Source organism: Astatotilapia calliptera, chromosome 12 (genome assembly GCF_964374335.1).
Source record: "Astatotilapia calliptera chromosome 12, fAstCal68.1, whole genome shotgun sequence".
Lineage (NCBI taxonomy): Eukaryota > Metazoa > Chordata > Actinopteri > Cichliformes > Cichlidae > Astatotilapia > Astatotilapia calliptera.
This window is the reverse complement of record NC_137433.1, coordinates 9,739,366-9,761,993: the sequence shown is the minus strand read 5'-3', so window position 1 is coordinate 9,761,993 and position 22,628 is coordinate 9,739,366. Positions and strand designations below refer to the sequence as shown.

Genomic DNA, 22,628 nt, shown 5'->3' with positions numbered 1-22,628 from the left:
AAAGGGGTAGCAGATGACAGTTGAAAAGAGACTGGCTCCACATCAACTAAACCTACATCTGTGGGTCCAAGGGACCACAAACAATCTGGAAGAGAGTCGAGTAAAGGCGCAGCATCACAGTGGTCTGTGTGTTCTCTGCCATGTGACCCGCTGACCACTCCATGTTGCAGTGTTGAGGAATTAAAGCAATCATTTAAAATTTGGTATGTCTTGGTAGATGGAGAAAACAAAACCTGTGGGAGTTTTGTAGGTGTCCAGTCAGTGGCCGCAAGGGAACGTTTAACCATTCCACCCAGCTCCTTAGCCTGGTGTCCAGGATGTAAGGCCAGTGACACATGGGGAGCTGCCTCATCAGACATCATGTACCACTGTAATTGATCTGTTGTAAAAGTAACCGCTGCTGCCACTCCCTCCGGTGCCGCAAAAATGCACGACATGTTCAAAGACCAAGCCCGCCCCTCACACTGCTCTTGGAACATGTGCTGGTACCAGGTGGTGTCATGCCTGTCATAAAACAGTGTAACATGAGGTGGGTCAGGGGGAGGGACATAAGGATGTAGGAGTGAGAGCCACGGCCGCCATTGCTGCCTCTTCCAGCAGCCGGGTTCAAAGGGCACGCTTTAGCCCAGTGTCCAGGTTGTCCACACCGGAAACAAACATACATCTGGCCTCCCCTACCACCTCCCATCTGACCCCTTCCCCTGAAACCACCTCTGTTTCCTCCAAATGGGGAACCTCTCTGCCCATAAGGGGCCGGGGAGTGATAAGCACCATACTGGGGGGGCTGTGGATCAGTTGGCCATGGGTTCGGATACAAATCAGGGGCAACTGGACCAGGAGGGGGAGCCGCAGCGGCCACAAGCTGCTTTTTAGGCTTGTCACCTTTTCCACCCAGGTCGTTTTTAGCTTTCTGCAGCTGAACCTTCAACAGTTGCAACTGTAAATCTTCGACGCTCTCCGCTTTATCATCAGACTTAATCTGCACTTTGTTAAGATTAAAAATCAAATGTTTCTTCCAGATTGCAAAGTCACAGTCCTGCAAATCAGGATTATCCTCCATTTTCTGGCTTACTGACTCCGGAATGCCCCTCAGCACCGCCCTTCTAAACCACATGCTCTGTGAACAAGTCCTACTGGGGTGATGACCTGTATGGTTCACCCAGTCTTCAACAGCCTGATTTAGATAATGGGTGGGATTTTGCTTTCCCTCCCATTTAAATTTCTGTAAGGTGCCTTGATTTTTGGGTGGGAATTGTTTGCGCAGGGCCGGTCCAATAAACCTCAAGGCCTGCATTAGTGGCACCTCGTTCTCATGCGTGGTAGTACCCGCATTTTGTTCCAGGTCCGCTGCCTGAGATCGGGATGTGCACCTAGTTATAATAGCTCTAAAATCTCCCAGTGCGAGGTCCTGTCCAGCTGTGTATTTATCCAAACCAGCCAACCAGGCATTCCCTCCCTCCATTATGTCAGGGAGTTTGTCCACTAGGGCCTGGACATCTCCGAATGAATAAGGTTGATACACTGGTCTACGTTGCGCTTTAGTCTGGACCAGGGGAAACATGCCTGGAGGCTGAGGCACAGGGCCCTTAGATCTAGTCTGATATCCTAAACTGTGAGGGGTAGAGGGGGGTGTATTGTTAAGGTCACTGAGTTCATCATCAGTATCCTCAGTTTCTTCCCCGCCTGGTGGGGTAGCAGTGTCAGCAAAAACGTGGGCTAAACTCATCTGTGTTTCCGGATCCTGACGGCCCACCAAAGACATGGTAACTGTGACATTTGGTGAAGTGCCAGGCTCAGTTTTTGCAGTAGCGGTCAGATCTCCTTTAACAGCGACAGGAGTGCTGGCAAAGGGGTTGGACCGGGAAAGAGGGGCTGACGCAACACGATTATTCACCTGGACCACTGACCTATGTTCATTTAAGCAGCTGCGTAATGCTGCTTCTAGATCAGTTAATTGTTGTTCAGTGGGTTCCTGTCTGTTCATTCGAACCGCAAATGGTGCGCTCGCAAATGGGTCAGTTAGGCCCTCAGATCCGGTTCCAAAACAATGGGACATAGAGGAGGGGGCTCTACTACTAGCTGAGGATGTCGCCGACAGAGAGGAGCTTCCTGGGCAAAAATGCTTGGTATCTATGGGAGTTGGAGCTACGGGCGGTTCTTCTCCAATAGTCATTATTCCACCAGAGATATTAAGTACCGGATATATGCCTGCTGAGGGAGGAGTTGAGGCAGAATAGGGAGGTGGCTGAGACCTATTTTTCTTCATGTGTGGTTTTGCAGTTTCCCATAAACACACCCAGTGATTAAATTTAGCTTTGCGGCCTGCGTGCTTATCTGCTTCCTTTCTGTGTCTCACCCCGCTCATCACACCTGCACCTGCTGCTGCTGAGTTGGCTTCTTCCTCTTTCTCTTTTGCCTGCATAGCCTTATTCTGCCAAATTATTCCCCAGTTACCACTACTCCCCTCGTCCTTTCCCTTTTCTTTCATTAACCTTTCAGCTGTTTTCCTCAATGACTCTTTCTGCTTTTTTGCTTCTTTAGGCTGGTGTGTGGAGTTGATGACTGTCTCAACACATGTTAATTGTTCTCCCAATGTGCTAAGAATAACACCGGGACCCCAACCATCATCATTAGTTTGTCGATCTAATTCTCCATCCATTTTACTGTCAATGGAGGAGTGTTCTTTTATTGATTTTAAAGGAGAATTTGGGCCAGCTGGGTTTCTGCCTCTGTTAGGCACTAACAGCTGGGGCGCTGCTTTAAAGGTGAGTCAGCACTGAAATATCCCTTCAGGTGTTACCAAGCTTCTACCAAACCGGAGTCTGGCGGGTAACCTTGCCTAGAGCTTCCTGATAGGGGTGCTAGTTGGTTGTCACCTTGTTCACACGTCTCATTCACACTTCATACATTACCTGCAGTCACTCATTACCCTCCTTATGTATGTAATAAATGTGTAAAAAAAAAAAAAAAAAATTCTATGTGTGGTGTATTATTTTAACCAAAAGAGGAACCTAGTTCCTTTAATTGTGTAATCTGTGAACAACGGAGAACCAAACTGTCCTGCCCAGTGTTCCACAGCAAGCATTCAGCGTGTATTTATGTGTGTCCAATATCAAACAGAACATCAAAACATTTAAAACACTAAAATCATCGGGGTTTTAAGAAGAGATCCGTTTTCTCCTATTGATCAAAGGGACCCCTCCTTTGGACTCCAACCAGTACTTCTCCTTTTTAAGTTTTAGAGGATCTTTTCTAATAAAGTCCTCTGGGCCTTCCTAACCCTTCTGTAGTTTAGAGAATATTACTAAAAAATATTCTCAAGGCCTTTAACCTTTTAATTTGTTTAGAAAGGCGTTACTAATAAACCCTTTCAAGGTCCCAGACCTGCACTGAGGTATTTATCCGACACCGGAGAGCAACCCGTCGGCTGCAACCGTGGTCAGACCTCAGTTCACTCTTATCTTTATTCACTTATTCACTTATTTCTTATTCACTTATCTCTTATTTACTTGTCTGATTCTCAACAAGCCTTAAGTAAGCCAGACAATTTTGGTTATGAATTACTAGGAGTTTGGACACTAAGTATTTTTATAATGTTCAATATAGCAGAAATAAAAGGTCTGCTTACCTTGTTTTTGTGTGCGCACAGCTTTTGTCCAAACTCCGTTCACTCAGACCACGGCCGATGTCCTCCCATCCGTTCCAGTTGACCTGGAGCGGATCCTGTTCCGTGACGCCAATTGAAGGATATAAAAAAAAAACAACAACAGCAATAGAATAATATTAAACACAAAGTGAACCCGTCTTCCTTCATTAAATAGGTTCTTTTAGATGTTAAGGAGGAATTGACTTAACCAGGCTGGCGGAGAATGAAGACAACCGGACACCTGCTGCAGATGGGGAATCAGTGAACTTTTATTGAGACAGAGACAACCTCTCAACACAGCTCACATCAGGAGATTCCTAATATTTGCTGTGAGGATGGGTATATATTCTCTAAAACTTACAGGAGGGGGTTGTGAGGAAAGTGCTGCATTAGCAGAAAAACAACTCCATAAAAGGAAATCGGCCTTGGGTGTTCTAGTCTCTTCGCTTGCAGATATCTTACACCTGCAGGATGAGGCGATCGCTTCTTATCGCTCTCAAGGCCAAAGTCGTGAGCACATTTTTATTACACAGTTGCACAGTAACTTTAAAGCTGAACAATATTTAAAGCTGAATAATGTTTGATCAGATTATATTTTCTTCACAGCACAACGAAAATAAACTACACCTAAACTCGGTTTATATCTGACCCAAATAGAGTGCAGTTAATAACGTCTTACCTGAAATTCAGTTCACCAGCCGCCTGCTTCTCCTGCATTGGGTTTCCCTTATCCACGATTGAGCTCCGCGTTAGCCACCATCGGTCGATCGGTGTTTCTTTCCCCGCATACGAGGGGAAGAGACATATACCGGTGGCTAACGCGGAGCTAGCTAGCCACCGGTATATGAACAACTCAGTTATTTTTTCCACATCGACCAGCATCATCGGCCCATATAAACGAAAAATAAGTCCAGCTAAGACAAAGACTGTTTGCGGAGCGATCGGGGGTGAAAGGAGTTAGAGACGCCTCACTGAAAGCCAAGCCTGGGTGCTTTTGAGCGAAGCGGCGCTAGCTAGCCGAGCTAGCTAGCCGGCTAGCAGCAACATCGTGAGAAATCTGTTGCTAATATGGGATGTTTTGACAAAACGAGCAGATATTTGACGTTTACACACCTACATTCTCACCTGAAAACCGGTCGATCGGCGGCCGCCTCACATGTTTCTTTCCCCACATATGAGGGGAAAGAGACACATACCGGTGGCTAGCTAGCTCCGCGTTAGCCACCACCAAACAACTCAGTTAGTTTTTCCTCATCGACCAGCATCATCAGCCCATATAAACGAAAAATAAGTCCAGTGTGAAACAGTCGCTTGGCGAGCGATCGGGTGGTTTAGCGAGTGTCAGCCTCTTAAGTTTAAGACAAGCCCGGCTGCTTTTTAAGCGACGCGGCGCTAGCTACCCAGCTAGCGTCAGTACACAGGAACTACTTCCGGTAGTTATACAAAATAAAAGCGTCCACAGGGACACAGCGGCCGCCTCGCATTACTCCCGACATACCACTAGAGTGAGCCAGCACACCACAAATGAAGTTTTCTTGTTCTCCATTCATTTCAATGGGAAAAAACTTGCATTAAAATATTCATATTTAAAAAACTATAGAAGTAATAAACACCAAAAGTCATAGCAACTCATTCCAGCTCCAGCCGCACACAATGATATATCATATGTGAACCTTGTCTCAAAACTGTGGGGCGAGTTAAGGTCCAAAATTTCAGGCGGAAAAAGAATAATAATAATAACTAGAAAAATTTGCATTTCCTGCGAAAATGCAGTGTGGATGCTTTAAAGCTGAAGCTGTATGCAAAAAGTAGCTGAAAAAGCTGAAAAGTTGCAGAAATTGTAAAAACTTTGCAGAAGCAAAGGAACTTTGCTAAAATGGAATAACTTAGCAGAACTGCAATATCTTAGAGGAAACATAATACTTGGCAGAAATACAATAGCATAGCAGAACTTATATTGTAACTTACCAGAAACATAACTTCTCAAAAATACAAGAATTTAGGAGAAATAGTATAAGATAACAGAAAGAATATATATATAGCATAATAACAATGATTTAGCAGAAATACTATGATTGAGCAGAAGTACTAAGATGTAGTAAAAGTACTTTGATTTAACAGAAATACAATTATGGAGGAGTAATACTTTAAAATGGGAGAAATATTGATACACACACACACATACACAGAGCCTAAAGGTAAGAGTATTTGTGCCATGGAGTGTTAAGAATCCAGTCCATATTAGAAAAGCTGGTAAAATCATAAAAGTTTGCAGAATTGTAATAAATGATGAATATGAATTACTGGTCTGTGACAGTGTATTAATTTGTAGGGAAAAAAACATGTTGACCAAGGTGGAATCGAACCCACGATCTTTGGCTTGCAGACCCGTGTCATTACCAACTGCGCCACTGGGAAAGAGAGGAGCCGTTTTGAAAAACAGGGTGAGTCAGAATTAGATCCCGGTGAGAGGCGAAAAACGCCGTTTTTTGGAGTTACAAAACGTTGTGTAACTCAAAAACTAGGTGGACTAGAGGCATAATTCTTGTACTGGGTGAATCAGCGGACTTTGGTGTACTTTGACTGCGATTTTCATTGCTCTTTGTACAACCGTCGCTGAGATATGACGAGAGAGGAAACGGAAGACCTCAGACATGATTGGCTGGCTGGGAAGCCGTGCAGGCCCTGATATGTGATATGTGTCTGAGTCCGCACAGAGGATTGGCTGCCTGGCAGAAATATATAGAAATAGTATGATTAAGCATAAATACTACATTTAGCAGAAATACTATATTAAGCACAAATCCTATAAAAAGCAGAAATAGTATATTAAGCACAAATCCTATAAAAAGCAGAAATACTATATTAAGCACAAATCCTATTAAAAGCAGAAATAGTATATTAAGCACAAATCTTATAAAATAGCAGAAATAGTATGATTTAGCACAATAGTAATAAGTTAAACAGAAAAATTGGAAAAGCAAAATGGACAGCTGAAGAAATGCTGAACATGCTGAGGGTCCCTCAAATATACTTGTTAAATGAAAAAAATCAGCAAAAAAATATATAACAGCCACACAATCAGAAATATGTACACATAAGGAAACACACATGCACAGAGAGACACACACACAAGATCCAATTCAGTCAACCAGTCTAAATATATTGAATTTGAATCTTAGAATGAGATCATCCCATTAAAAGGCCTTCTCTCTCTCTCTCTCTTTCTCTCTCTCTCTCTCTCTCTCTCTCTCTGTCACACACACACACACACACACACACTGCTGAATTTGAATCCACCAATCAGAGAGCCTGTGCACTTTTTCCCGCCAAAACAGGTGCATCTATTTACACACGCAGCACAGAGAGACACAGGATTATCCGGTTGTTCAGTCTGACGTCACTAGCCGTGTCTGGGTCTAAACTCTGCTGCAGGTCCATATATCAAACGATCACTATGGCATTACTGTGAGTTGAAAAACTGTCTAAAGTCTTTCATCTTTAATAAAATGATCAGCGTTCTGCTCTACCAGGTGTAACAATTGAGTTTAACATCCAGGCATCCATGAAAACAGAATTTATGACATTTAACGGAGTTAGAAGTTAGCAGGGAGTTAGCTCGCTAGCTTCTATCTAAATACAATATAGCATGTCCTGACTGCGGGGTTTTGGAAACAAATTAAAACGTACAGCTCTGTTATCACTTCCAACATAAATGAAGACAGAAAGCTAAACAGCAGTGACGTTTGTAGGGTTACTGAAGTTTGGCTAGCTGGTATATAATGATGTGCTACGTGACCGCTAGCGACACAGCTATGTTAGCATAATATAAACAAGCTAACTTTTTTTCCACTTGATAAAAGTTACCGTGAGTGTTCTCGGTGGTCAGGAACAAATGTAATTGCATGGCAGGATGCTGTAAACGGACCAAACTTCAGCCAGGAGAACAACTGAGATAATCCATCCACAATACGAGGTTAGTCATTCATATACTGCTGCATGGGCTGGGCTGTAGTTACATCCTAAGGTTTTAAAAACTGAGCTTAAATAAATGATTAGCGGTAATAAAAGCCGAGGGAGGTCAACAGTGATCGCTGACTGTTTTAGGAGCTTTTTGAGATCAAATAGAAGAAAATACATAACATTAAACATGTTAACAACACAAATGCCATATTAAACGCAGACTACTTTAGACCCGGAAGTAGGATTCGTCGCGTCATCACTGAACAACCGGATTGCAGTCTATTTCTCATAATGACGACTCCCCTCAAACAAATGACCATAATTTCCTAACCGTAGGGGCTAGAGCGGTCATTCTTACACCGTTTTGTTCAGAAGAGATGGGGGAATCTTCAAGTGTTGACAATTTATCATTAAAATATGAATTTTTAGAGATATATGACATGGATGACTTGTTGACTTAGAAGCCACGAATTCCCCAATATGCAAATTTGAATGCCTCAGACCACATATATGATTGGCTGGCTGGGAAGCCGTGCAGGCCCTGATTTGTGGATTTGAATTCCTCAGCCCTCAGATATGATTGGCTGGCTTAGAAGCCATGAAGGCCCCAATATGCAAATTTGAATGCCTCAGGACACATATATGATTGGCTGGGAAGCCGTGCAGGCCCTGATTTGAAAATTTGAATGTCTCAGTCCTCACAGAGGATTGGCTGCCTGGGGACCTGGCAGAAATATATAGAAATACTATGATTAAGCATAAATACTACATTTAGTAGAAATACTATGTTTTAGCACAAATACTATAAAAAGCAGAAATACTATAATTTAGCAGAAATACTATATTAAGCACAAATCCTATAAAAAGCAGAAATAGTATGATTAAGCATAAACACTACATTTAGTAGAAATACTATGTTTTAGCACAAATACTATAAAAAGCAGAAATACTATAATTTAGCAGAAATACTATATTAAGCACAAATCCTATAAAAAGCAGAAATAGTATGATTAAGCATAAACACTACATTTAGTAGAAATACTATGTTTGAGCAAAAATCCTATAAAAAGCAGAAATACTATATTAGGCACAAATCCTATAAAAAGCAGAAATAGTATGATTAAGCATAAATACTACATTTAGTAGAAATACTATGTTTTAGCACAAATAGTATAAAAAGCATAAATACTGTAATTTAGCAGAAATACTATATTAGGCACAAATTCTATGAAAAGCAGAAATAGTATGATTAAGCATAAATACTACATTTAGTAGAAATACTATGTTTTAGCACAAATCCTATAAAAAGCAGAAATACTGTACTATGATTTAGTAGAAAAACTATAAATAATCAGAAATACTATATTTGGCAGAAATACTATATTTTGCACAAATCTTATAAAATAGCAGAAATAGTATGATTTAGCACAATAGTAATAAGTTAAACAGAAAAATTGGAAAAGCAAAATGGACAGCTGAAAAAATGCTGAACATGCTGAGGGTCCCTCAAATATACTTGTTAAATGAAAAAATCAGCAAAAAGATGCACAGGGAGAGAGAAGTAAGTTTCTAGGTCAGCCTGGGAGCTGCTGAATTTGAATCCACCAATCAGAGAGCCTGTGTACTTTTCCCCGCCAAAACAGGTGCATCTATTTACACACGCAGCACAGAGAGACACAGGATTATTGCAGCCTATTTCTCATAATGACGACTCCCCTCAAACAAATGACCATAATTTCCTAACCGTAGGGGCTAGAGCGGTCATTCTTACACCGTTTTGTTCAGAAGAGATGGGGGAATCTTCCAGTGTTGACAATTTATCATTAAAATGTGAATTATTAAAGATATTTGACTTCTAATGCACCATAACTGAGTAGAGCGAAGCAAAAACTGGCTTGACTTGCCCTCAAACAACGCTTTGTAACTCGAAATCTATTTGGAGTATCGATATCATTCTTTCACCGTAAGAGACAGCAGGCTTTGGTGAACAGTCATGGAAATTTTCAGGTCTCTGTGGAAATCCAACAAAAAGTTATGACGAGAGAAAAAAGTGGTTCATTTCCAGGGTTTGAAATTTGAAGAAATCTGAGCGACGGACGAATTTCCTACCCTCAAACAAGTCCAACTCATTTCAGAACGGTAATACGTGAGAAAGAAATTCTTGAATTGTGAGCGTCACGAGTGTCTGAAGATATACCGGGACAAGCCTCATGTCTTAACTTTGCTTCGTTAAGGAGATATGACGATTCGAATATGCCTCTCATTACAGAAATGCAGCGGTGATTTTGAACAAACTCTCCATTGACTTTATATGGAGAGTTTTCCGACATTGTGTTGGTCTGAGGAGATTTGCGAAAGTTCTATGAATACCACAACAATGATAGTGACATTTTCGGAAACCCAGCAAAAATACCTATGTTTTGATGTATAATTTGTGGAAGTTGAGTGAAGATTGAGCAAGTAGCAAGAAGTTGTTCGGACATGAAGAGAAGACTGCAAAACCTTCAGTGGCACACTGGAAGCCAAGTGCATAGCAACCCTAACAACGCATGTATTTTGTGAAAAATCACAATTTTGCAACTGAAAACTTTAAGAGGCATAAAGGTAAAACGGTAAAAGATTTGAAAAAGCTGAATCATACCTGAATAGCCCAATAATTTGAGAACATTTTAAAGTTTGAATGGTTGTTCTACGTGAAAATATGAGGAAGTAGTTAAGTTTCAGAAACAAGCAAATTTTAGCAGAATTGCAGAAGTTTCCCATTCATTTCAATGGGACAAATTAAGCTTAATATTTTAAAAAGTATAATAGTGAAAAATACCAAAAGACATAACAGGAATTAGCAGAAATAGCAGAATATTTTAAAATTTGAACGGTGAAAATCGGCTGAAAATTGTGGAAGTAGTTAAGTGCCAAAAAGTGTACGGAAGTCCCAAGAGGAACTCAATAGTGTGGATGCTTAAAGCATCCACACAATAATAACTAGAAAAATTTGCATTTCCTGCGAAAATGCAGTGTGGATGCTTAAAGCTGAAGCTGTATGCAAAAAGTAGCTGAAAAAGCTGAAAAGTTGCAGAAATTGTAAAAACTTTGCAGAAGCAAAGGAACTTTGCTAAAATGGAATAACTTAGCAGAACTGCAATCACTTAGAGGAAACTGTAAAGCTGAAGCTGTCTGCTGAAAATAGTTGAAAATAGCTGAAGAAGCTGAAGAAATCAAAGTCAGTGTTTAAAAAGTTGTTGAAATTTTAATAACTTTGCAGAAGAACATCAAGTTAGCAAAAATGTAATAACTTAGCAGAAATGCAATAACTTAGAAGAAACATAACAATTCAGCAGAAATGTTGTAGTTTACCAGAAGCTACAACTTAGCAGAAATGTAATAATTGATTAAAAAATTAATAACTTGGCAGAAATATTACAACTTACCAGAACTGCTATAATTTTGCAGAAATGTAATTATTAGGAAAAAAATTTATACAGATAACAGCTGAAAACGATGAAGTAACCTCAAAGTTACTTGTTTAACTGTGAAAAATGACCAGAAACATTAGAAAAGAAAGAAAACCAATTCAATTCAATTTATATAGCAAGAAATCACAACAAAAGTCACCTTAAGGCGCTTCATAGATACAGAGAAAAACCCAACAATCATATGACATATGACCCCTATGAGCAAGCACTTTGGCGACAGTGGGAAGGAAAAACTCCCTTTTAACAGGAAGAAACCTCCAGCAGAACCAGGCTCAGGGAGGGGCGGCCATCTGCTGCGACCGGTTGGGGTGAGAGAAGGAAGACAGGAATACCAGCCAGCAGATAAACTGATGTGAAACAAAACCAAGGTAAAATTGCAGAATTTACACAGTTGGTGAAATGTAAAAATGGCAACATAAAAACCCCAAACAAACAAACAAAAAAAAACCAAACAACATTTAGTTAATAAATGCACAAGATGATTCGATGATAAATATGGTACCAATCTACAAAATACTGTCGAAATGAAGTCCACATTGTGATATATTTCAGGTGTGGAGAGTCACACAGCTAAACAATCGATGTGCATATTTAAAGAATCAAATAAAGAACATTGTTGTGGAATAAATTACAGTGAATAATAATCACTGCCCTGCGTTAGAGAGTGACTTATGATGAGGTATTAATTGGCTTAACTTTACCTCTAACAGCTTTTCAGATAGTGCTGTGACCAGGGTGAAATCCATCATAAAGTAACTGTAAACAGTAGAACCATTAGCATGAATGTTATGGTTCTACCCTGATCAAAACTCAAGTCTGCTGTTTGACCTGATATAAAATGATAAAGAGGAACACATATAAATGACCTTTATGAACTTTTCAAAATGACTTTATATGTCTGACCCATTATCTATATATATTAGAGCAGATGTGGAAAACCACTGTTAGACCTACTCTATACTAACACAAACACAGTCAAAAATTCATTGCTAGTGTGACATGTGGTCCTTTTTGCCTTTGACCAATGATATGCTGGTTACTTGGACCAGTTTAGTATTTGCTGTCACAGAGGAATGTTAACCATAAATCCAAAAGACAAAACTGAAAAAATATGTTAATTGCAAACATGTTTTTGCTTAGTAAGAGGATTGAAATTACATGGAAACTGTCACCTTAAAGCCTCATTGTAAATATCATCACAAACAGATGTTTTCCACACGGTTAACAAAGCTCCACCACATCCAATCACTGCATATAAATCTAAAAGAAAACAACAACAAATAAAATGTAATTAACACAAGTGAAGTCTAAGGAGCTTGGAAAGAAAAGCGTCTGGACTTCTTTGAGTTCCTTGAAGACGTTTCACCTCTCATCCGAGAAGCTTCTTCAGTTCTAAGGGTCAATGGTGGAGAGTCCCAGATTTAAACCCAGTGGGAGTTTCCCCCCAAAGAGGGACAAAGAACCCCCTGATGATCCTCTACCTAATCACATGAGCCAAGGTGTGAAAGTGGGTGTGGGTCCCAATCAGCCAGGGTTTCGGGTGAGCTCATTGTGAAACCTGGCCCCACCCTATCATGTGATTTCCCGAGGTCAGGAAATCACCCACGCCCACTCCCAGGATGTGAGTGGACGTTACGGTGTCTGGGGAGGGAACTCAAAACTGGATTATAGATGGCAGACAGTTGGTGTCATAAACCACCGCCTCTGTTTAAAGATGGTCGCTCACAGTGGACGTAAATGGCTTCTTTCACTCCTCCATCTGTCCAAAATGTGAACATTGGCAAAGACTGACCTTTGTCCTTTAGATGCAGATGAACTGCTGAGTCTTGTCCCGTGGAGGTGGCTCTTCTATGTTGTGCCATGTGCTTGTGAAGTGGCTGTTTGGTCTCTCCGATGTAGAAGTCTGGGCATTCCTCGCTGCACTGTACAGCGTACACCACATTGTTAAGTTTGTGTTTAGGAGTTTTGTCTTTCGGGTGAACCAGTTTCTGTCTGAGTGTGTTACTGGGTCTGAAGTACACTGGGATGTCGTATTTGGAGAAAACTCTCCTGAGTTTTTCTGATACACCGGCTACATAGGGGATGACAATGTTGTTGTGTCTGTCTTTCTTATCCTCCCTCGCTGGTGTCTGATGTTCTTTTCTGTGAAGCTGGAATGCAGGCACACTGGACGAGCTTATTCTAAAAAATACAGAAAAAGGAACATTTTATTTGTGTTAAGGCCTAAAAACTACAAATAAGTTATACAATGAACAATATTGAAATACCTTATAGGTGCTGCAGGCCATATAACCAGAATCCAGAGCAATCTCACACTCACATGATGGTGAGGAAAGACATGAGCTCTGCAGTGAGGTTTGAATGTCTCAGTTGGAACACTGAAGAACTCAGAAGACAGCAATACCTGCACAGAGAGACAGAGTAGAAAAAGCATAGATTTGTAATCCATAATGTGAATTAAAACTCAAAAAGTGTCAACAAGTATAATCATTTGAGTGTGGAATTATTATTATTAATTACTCCAAGTTTGTGTTCCAGAGGGTGATGGAAGTCAAAGAGGAGGTACTGGTCCGTGTGTGTGGGCTTCCGGTAAACTTCGATGTTGAGTTTGCCGTTCTCTTCAATGTGCACAGCGCAGTCCAGGAAAGGCAGACAGTTGTCCTTTGTGTCTTCCCTGGTGAACTTGATGTTTTTATCCACGGCGTTAATGTGCGCAGTGAAGGATTCCACTTCTTGCCTTTTGATTTTGACCCAGGTGTCGTCTACATATCTCTACCAGTGGCTGGGTACTCTTCCTTTGAAAGAGCCAAGAGCCTTCCTTTCCACTTCCTCCATGTAAAGGTTGGCTACAACAGGTGACACAGGGGAACCCATGGCACAGCCATGTTTTTGTCTGTAGAAACCCTCGTTGTATTTGAAATATGTAGTGGTGAGGCAGAGGTCTAACAGTGTGCACATCTGATCGGGTGTGAAGTTGGTCCTGTCTTCCAAGGAGCTGTCTTCTTGCAGTCGTTTTCTGACAGTCTCCACTGCCTCTGTAGTGGGTATGCAAGTGAAGAGAGAGACTACATCAAAGGACATCATGAGAACCTTCACAGACATGACACAAGGGAAGACTTTTGATTTAATAACTAAGCTTAAAACAAGTGTTACCTTTGAATATTTGTGGGAAAAATCTGATGCTACCCCAAGAATACAAAGCCACACTGGAAATGATGACAGGCTTGCAGCCCTCTGTCTTCCTGGAGTGAGGTGCCCGATCAGTAGAAGTGAATTGACAGAAGTCAGTGTCTGTAAGAGTGGCCAAACACTGATACTCTGTCCACTTGCGTAGAGTCTAAGAAGCTGGAATGCAGGCACACTGGACGAGCTTGTTCTAAAAAATACAGAAAAAGGAACATTTTTTTTGTCTGTAGAAACCCTAAAAACTACAAATAAGTTATACAATGAACAATGTTGAAATACCTTATAGGTGCTGCGGGCCACATAACCAGAATCCAGAGCAATCTCACACTCACATGATGGTGAGGAAAGACATGAGCTCTGCAATGAGGTTTGAAGGCCTCAGTTGGGACACGGAAGAACTCAGAAGACAGCAATACCTGCACAGAGAGACAGAGTAGAAAAAGCATAGATTTGTCATCCATAATGTGAATTAAAACTCAAAAAGTGTCAACAAGTATAATCATTTGAGTGTGGAATTATTTATGCAATAAACAGGATTTTAATTAATTAATTGAATTAAAAACACTGACATTTTTTTTTATCAAAGATAAAGAATGATACCTCTCTCTGCTCTGAGGATCACTGAGCATCTCTGACAGGAAATACAGTTTCCTCAGTATGAGTCATCATTGATGGTCTCAGAGGTGTGTAGTGTGGTAGCATGATGATGGTCTCCAGATCAGGCAGGAGGTCAGGTGATGGGTGTGTCATCTTCTCCATTGAAGACACACTGGTATGGCAATTCATAACACAGCAGTCTCCTTGTGGCATGTAGTTATCTGTGCAGTCCAGCACTGATGGATCAGGTTTGGCTCAGCAGTTCATGAAGATGGTGTCTGAAAAAATATATCTAACAAAACACGTGCTTATAACACCACCCACCCAGCTCAGCCCCCAAGTGTCTATGTAATGCTGGTATGGGGTGTCGGTTACTAAGTCTAATTAGTGCATCAGAAAGCGGGGGCTACACCTAAAGCCCACACTTTTTGATGTCTTTGTTTATTAGCAGCTTTTTCCAGCTGCTCAGAGAATTCTGACTTGGCCTTTATCCACCCAAACCCAAACCCACCCGGATAAAGGCCAAGTCAAACTCACACACCATACCAGCATTACATAGACACTTGGGGGCTGATCTGGGTGGGTGGTGTTAAACTGTAGTCGGGAACTTTCAGAAAACTATCCATTTACTTCTAAATCAGTTTTTATACATATTCTGTAAGCTGTACTAATGTTTTTCTCTACATAATGTATCATTATAGACATCTCTGGTAGCCTAAAGATAGTTTATAACTTTTGACATTTTTTACCTGTAAAACATGATAAGCAAAAACTCATTCATCACAAAAACTTTTGATTCTACAAAAGCTACTATAATCAAGAAAATATAATTGTCTGTATTTATTCATGTGACCCATATTAAATACCTGCATTTATGTGGGATTTATTTATTTACTATTTCATATTTTCAAGCCCTTGGAGGGGAAGATCTCGTTTGTTGAGCTACATACGTCACAGTAAAAAGATTTAGTCATTTAAAACATGAGAATAAAAGAAATGATGTTGGTTTAATAAATGTTGCAGCACATTTTAGATCAGAGGTGCATGATAGCAGATGTTCTCTGCTCTGCATGAAGTTCAGCAATGATTTGGTGAAATGATTAATAACATTGCAATAAGAAAGGGTCTTCTTACAGACAGAGTAGGGAAGACAATTTTTTCAATGAAAAATATTTTTCATGCTCTACAATCAGTAAACTCTGTAACAAACATGATCTGTAATTGTTTCAAAACTCACCAGACGACTTCATGATTGGCTCGAGGACAGGACACAAAACACAGGGTTGTGGTAACTGTAATATGATCTCAGAACACCTGAATATAGACATTTCTGTGGCTGAGAAATAAAAATGAGGTCAAGCAGGGTGTTCTTGTCTGTAGTGCCAGAAGTGATCAGCTGTGAATACCCTCTCGACTGAAACTGCTCCAGAATCTGTTTTCTTCCACTCTGCAACTGGTTCTCATTAAAATCTCCACACACAATTATTGGGTGACAGTCCATTATTTCAAGTGAATCTAAAAGACTTACCAGGTTTTGCATGAATGGTGTCAAACTGTAGTCAGGGGGTCTGTACACAACAGCAATGAGTGCAGGGAATGGAGCCTGAACCTTCAACACTAAAAACTCAAGATCAGTGACATTATGTAGATACTGTTTTACCTGAACCTGAAAATGATTCCTCAAATACACAACAACTCCCCCACCACTTCTGCTGGCCATGTGAGGAAAGTTTGTGTAGGACACATGTCTGTTGCGTTTGAACATGGTGTAGCCATCCAAATGAAGACTGTCTGCAACAAAGGAGCCTTGAAGGTGAGACTCAGTGAGACACAAAACATCTGCTAAACACATTTCATGATGACTCTTGATGTCACTGATGTGAGATGGCAAACCCTCTGTATTGTGATGGATCAGTGTAAGAGTCTCAAGTCTGCTGGCTGTTTCTCTGACCTGAAGAAGAGGCATCATTTCCTCAACACTGGCTTGTCTCATGGTTTGGAGTGCTGCAGTTACCTCGGGATTGGCGTAAATCTTTTTCTCATCCAAGTCCTGCAAATAGAGTCCACTGAGAGACGTCACCCTGCTGAGAGCAACATAAGCCATACCTGGTTCAAAAATGTTCTTCATTGAAACTACAGCTGTCTGTGTTGTAAGACCCTGAGTTTTGTGAATTGTGCAAGCGAATGCTAGCTTTACAGGAAACTGTCTGCGTACTGCTCCTTTAAACTTCAGACTCTCCTCTGCTCTCTCAATGTAAACCAGATCATCAGAAGCTGCATTAGCACTGCGGTTGTGTCTCATAGGCTGCCGGTTGTCCATCCTGAGCCCCAGTTTAATTATGTGTCCATCATTTTCAGATCTCACCACCTTTATCAGTATACCAAAAGCACCGTTGACTAAACCGTTTAGTGTGTCCAAGTTTCTGGTCAGCATGACTCGAGCTCCTTCAGCAACATTCAGAGTGTCAGGTAAATCATTTCTCCCACCTGTAAATGGTTTGTCTCTTCGTTCCATTCTGCCTGTACATTTATCCTTCTGGAAATCGTCTGCATTGATGATTATGATGTTTGAATGAAGCTTCTTCAGGGTATCTGTGTTGTGGGATTCCACATTCTTGTTGGTGGCATAAATGTGTAAGACCTCAGTTGGACATTCTTCTGGTGCAGTCACAGCCTGTGACAACAAATCTCTGTCGCACTGAGAAAGCTCATCTGTCTTTTCTTTGACTCTAATCCTGTTCAGCATCTCTGCAAAGGCCACATCATCTTTCTGACGCATGATCTCGGTTAGAGTGATCATCTGAAAATGTTCCTGCCATAGGTCAATCTGTTCTGGATCGTAAACACAGAGAGGTTTAGACTGTCGCACTGGTGGCAGCTGGTAAAAATCTCCAACAGCTAAAACTGACATTCCACCAAAAGGTCTCTGAGTGCCTTTGATTTGTTTCAGTCTTGCATCCACATAAGCAAAAAGGGGTTTTGAAACCATTGAAATCTCATCAATAACAATAATTTCAGCATTCATCAGCTCAGATCTGACTTCATCCAGTTGGTTACCAAGTCCTTGAATGGGTGGTTTTAGACTCCTGGGTAGTTTCAGTAGAGAATGTAATGTAGAGCCATTGATAGAAAAAGCTGCTGTACCGGTAAATGAAGTCAGTAAAACAGTTGGATTTGATATGTCAGCTTCTTCTGCATTAGCAGGCAGTCTGCTCAGGATCTTTGATGCTTCAGAATGAATACACTTAATCAGATGTGACTTTCCAGTTCCTGCACCACCATTGATATAGAAGAAAAATGGATCTGGGTTCAAACCACAAACTCGCTGAATACACCAGTCTCTTATGGCATAGAACACGCAGGCCTGCTTCTGGTTCAGATTCTGATACATTACACGTACCACGGCTGGATCTACTGCAGGTTGTTCTCTGATGGCTCTGATCTCTGTTACAGCATCAGACTGACGACTGTAGTCGGGGACATTCTCCTGTTCGTTCTCATCATCAGAATGTCTCTCAGGAAGATTCTCATCACATTGCAGCCTCACAACTTCAGATTCAGGAGCAAGATTACACCATTCATCAATCACAACATCCCTATTTTGTTCAAACTCTTCCAGTGCACTCTCAATATCCTCAGAGTTCTTCTCATACTTGTCTTTATTTCTTTTCACAACCCTTTTCACAGACTCACTGTGGTCTGAACATGGAAGTCGTACAAAACCTGAGTTGTAGAAGGACTGATAGGTTTGGAACCCTTGTGGTTTCAGTTCCTGCTCTGATCTGTGTGGAAGGTAAAGTCTCAACAGTCGACCATAATATTGCTCAGGATCTTTTTCCTGTGAACAGTGGTAATATCTGATTATAGCTGGTTTATCATTCTTTCGCCTTTGTACAAATCCAAGCTGGTTTAGAAGAGGAAGCACATCTTTTCCTTCATTTGGACCACTCACCAACCTGCACAAGGCAGCAAAATCAGCCAGTGACATTTCCTCATATTCTGGGGTCTCAGGTCTGCATTTGTATTTATCACTCAAACTTGTCATCCAAATATTACAACTGTCGTGTGTTGTGGTTTCCAGGAAGCTCATGGGCCGACTCATTTTTACTGGGTTATCATCTGTTGGTACAAATACAACACTGCGGGAACATTTTTTCATTTTTAGGCCACAGACTCGAGTCACACACTCCTGTGCGCTGATTTCTCTCTTTTTTGAGTAAGCCTGCATCACAGCTCTCATTTCATCACACTCATTGACGGTGTTCTTATCAGAGTTGTCAATAACTGTCTTCAGGTATTCAGAGAGGCCAGATTCTTTCTTTGTTATATATTTACAGAGGTATTCTATACATGAATAGGCATTCAAAATGAATGAGACATCTAAATTAGAGTTCCAGGCTTCAAGCAGGTCTGGGTTGTAATTGTTGATCCAACACTCATTTGGGTCACGTTTCAGAATCAGAGCTGTTTTCTTGTTTATGTCTTGGAGGCATTGTTCATACTCATTCATTGTTAAGTTGCATCGTGACAGAATCTGCTCTATGGTGAGGGAAGCAGCTTCAGGTTCCTTCAGCAGGTTCAACAAAGGTCTGAGTTTGGCTTTTGCAGCTTCAGTGTCTGAATCCTCATCCTGTCTCACAATCATTGTTCTTGTGGCTGGTGGTTTGGGAAACCCAAATCTACAACCAGAGTTCACACTCTTAAAGCATGTCTTTGTGTGGTTTTTGCTGTGCTTTTGTAGCTCAGTGACTTTTTTGTGCAGTTCAGGTTGTTTGTCTGGATCAGGGAGTTGAGCTGAGATGTATCTGTCAACAAAGTCACAGACAGTTTGGTCGTCATCCACATCTGCTTCTACCTTTTCTCGAATCCACAGCAACATGTGTATATGTGGACTACCTCTGTGCTGGAACTCAACTCTGTAAAAGTAATCAATGATCTCACCAAGGGGCTGTGCAGGAGAAAAAAGCAAATCTCTGAACAAAGCCTCAACACGTTTATCAAACATTCGCATGGTGGTTACTGGATTTGATCTTAGAATTTCACACTTTTCTGACCAGTCCAGGGCTTCAAAATCAACCTCTTCACCTTGCTGTCTCTTTATTGCTTGAATCACTTCAGGCCATCTCATCTCAGCAGCAGAGAAAGTGACAAAGAACTGAGGTGTTCCTATTTGGCGAACCATGCTGAATAGATCTCTGGTAGTTTTCTGCCAGTAAGCTGGAGTTCCTCTGAGTGGCTGCATAAATCTGATTGCATCTTTATTTCTTACCAGCTTCTCTACTTCTGTCTTACTTTGTAACATTCCTGATGTGATTTTGCGTCCATCTTTGGTCATAGTTTTACCTTTCCTTAGCTGTATCGTCATACTGGAATTAGCCAAGTGTATTTCAGTGACAAACTGTGAGAAAAACAGGTAATTTGTGTCTTTAGCAAATCTTGCATCAATGTTGAAAAGCCTTGACTTGAAGTAAGCACTTGGTGTGAGTTTAAGAAGTCTCTTTTCATCCAGTGTATTCTGACCAGTAGGAAACTGCACAGGAAATGCCATGGCTTCCAAATGAGGAGTTCTGAAGAAGCTAACAGGATTGTTTCTTTCTGCAGGAGCCACACAATATGTGTTATCAGTGAAACAGAGAATCTCTTCTGAAATGTCTACAGGCTGCAGACAACTTTCTAGAGCAAAACCTCCATTGTTCAAATCACTTTCTGGTTCATCTGGATTTTGTTCCTCTGGTTGTTCATCACAGGATTGCATATTAATATCTTGGTCACTTTGAGACTCACTTTCACACAAAAGGGCATCTTTTTCATAGTTGTCAATTTCCATTAAATCTGCTTCATTGTAGTCATCACTTGCCATGCTGGCTTCATCACTGCTGTCATCATCAGGTAACGTTGGATCACAAAGCAATGCATCATCTCTGATAATAATATCTGTGTACTGTGGATGAATTTGTTTCAGTTTACGCAGGGCTTGAATGAGTTTAGACCAGGTGACAGTCTGGAACAGCTGATGGCCTTTGTAGCACAGTCGTCTTTTCAGCTTTATCCTCATGATCTGTGATTGGCTTCTGATCCTCGGTAAACTGTCAACTGTTTGTTGGACCTCAGATGGTACACACACCACATTACCACGTATGAGTCTCTGTCTCCCCTTTGGAAGAGGAATAATCTTAGCAAATGGTATGCATTTGGCAATCAGATGTCTCTCCAGAATGTTGAGATCACAAAGTTCAGCTGGAATATCCTGCAGTTCTAAACCATTAACAGCAGCAAGCCTGGGCATGCATCCACTTTTGAGGGAACTGTGACACGTGTGACAGATATACTCTTTTTTTCTCTCAACAGGAAAGCTGCAGTGATCATGACATGCTTCATCACACACATGAACATATTTACCAGTTAGACACTGATGAGCTACAGTCTGGTGTTTTGAGTAATTTTGTCTTTTGCAGATTTTCACCTGATTAGGAAAAGAAGCTTTTAGACAAACAGTACAAACATAAGATGGTGCTGACTTAATGTTTGATCTGAAACGAGATATGGCCTCATTCATTAAAGTGTTCTCTGGATGACTCTGTAAACTCTCAGCTGGTCGATGCATCTGGCGATATTTCCGTTTTATATTCATTGCACATCTGATATTATGCATCTGTCTGAAAGAAAAACCGTTCCAATATTTTACTCTCATTCGTTCTCTCATATTGTCCTTGTGTTGTTGCTGAAATTGTTTTTCTTCTCCATACCGCTTAGTCATATAAGATCGTTTTTTCTGTTTAAAATCTTCGCTTTTTTTATATAGGTTATATACATATGACCTCATGTAAGCTTTATGTTTCTCTCTGAATCCAGCACAAGTTCTGTATATTCTTCTTATACGCTCTTTCTGCTTTTCTCTGAATATGGGATTGTCTTTATATGTCCTTATGACACATTCTCTTTTTCTCTCTCTAATTTTAGCACTTTCCCTATACATCTTTCTTAAATGTTCTCTCTGTTTCTCCTTATAGGTAGCATTTAATTTATACAATTCATTTTTGTACATGCTCTTTTTCTGTCTGTGATCAGGATCATTACACTTCTTAGTTGAGTTTTTTTTCTTTGTCTTGAAGCTTTCATCAAACCTGTACATCTGCCTTTCTTTCTTCTTCTGATTTTCCTTTCTCTGTGGTACTTTTTCTTGGGCTAATAATCTTCTCCTTATTTTTCTCCTTTGCTGTTTATTATATTTCAGCAGTTTATCTGAGAGTTCCTCTGTTATATTAGTTAAACAGTAGGCAGTGTTTGAATCATTCTGAGGAACAGAATCTGATGTTACCTGCGTTTCTCTCACAGAGGATGCAGATGTTTCTTTTTCTAAATACTCAGAAGGAAGATGGTTGTTTTCAGTAGCAGCTGTCTCATTTGAATAATCCACTCTGGATGATGTCACTTCAGTCGTTAAAGTGTCTCTCACAGTCTTCCGTGTCTGGTCAGTAGATCTTTGGGAGTTTATTTCATGAACGGCTTCATTTAAAGCTGGTGCTGTAACAGTTGTAGCTGTTTGTCTGTATTCGGTGGTTTGATTAGCATCTCTTTGGTCAGCAGCGTTTTCACTGTGAAACTCGATGGGCTGTAGCTCATAAGTGCAGCTTGGTGCGATGCTGAACATTCTGTACAAACGTTTGATCCTGTCAATCATGTCATTAAGACGTGTGAATTTCAACATAACTGCAGTTCCACCACTTACACTTAGCGACAATGGCATACCAGTAGACTTACGT

General features: G+C 40.7%; 1 protein-coding gene and 3 long non-coding RNA genes across 4 annotated transcripts in view; all 4 read right to left on the bottom strand.

The window, feature by feature from the left end:
• LOC145432206 (uncharacterized) overlaps nt 1-22,628 on the bottom strand; it is a 48,216-nt gene that overhangs the window by 7,988 nt on the left and 17,600 nt on the right. The gene's annotated exons all lie outside the window — the stretch shown is intronic.
• On the bottom strand, nt 440-4,251 carry LOC145432344 (uncharacterized). Its single transcript, XM_080309108.1, has 2 exons — nt 3,856-4,251; nt 440-3,723 (listed from the first exon to the last, which is right to left on the bottom strand). The coding sequence occupies exon 2, from the start codon at nt 2,657-2,659 to the stop codon at nt 440-442; it is 2,220 nt and encodes a 739-aa protein (XP_080165234.1). The 5' UTR covers nt 2,660-3,723; nt 3,856-4,251.
• Nucleotides 10,831-13,538, bottom strand: LOC145432353 (uncharacterized). Its single transcript, XR_013912637.1, has 2 exons — nt 13,350-13,538; nt 10,831-13,263 (listed from the first exon to the last, which is right to left on the bottom strand). It is a non-coding gene; the product is annotated as an uncharacterized LOC145432353 (long non-coding RNA).
• Nucleotides 13,643-15,880, bottom strand: LOC145432201 (uncharacterized). The gene is made up of 4 exons (XR_013912478.1): nt 14,869-15,880; nt 14,548-14,684; nt 14,236-14,458; nt 13,643-14,117 (listed from the first exon to the last, which is right to left on the bottom strand). It is a non-coding gene; the product is annotated as an uncharacterized LOC145432201 (long non-coding RNA).

Excerpts from the sequence above, each read along its gene's own strand:
- LOC145432344 (XM_080309108.1), bottom strand. The coding sequence starts at position 2,659 with ATGGATGGAGAATTAGATCGACAAACTAATGATGATGGTTGGGGTCCC.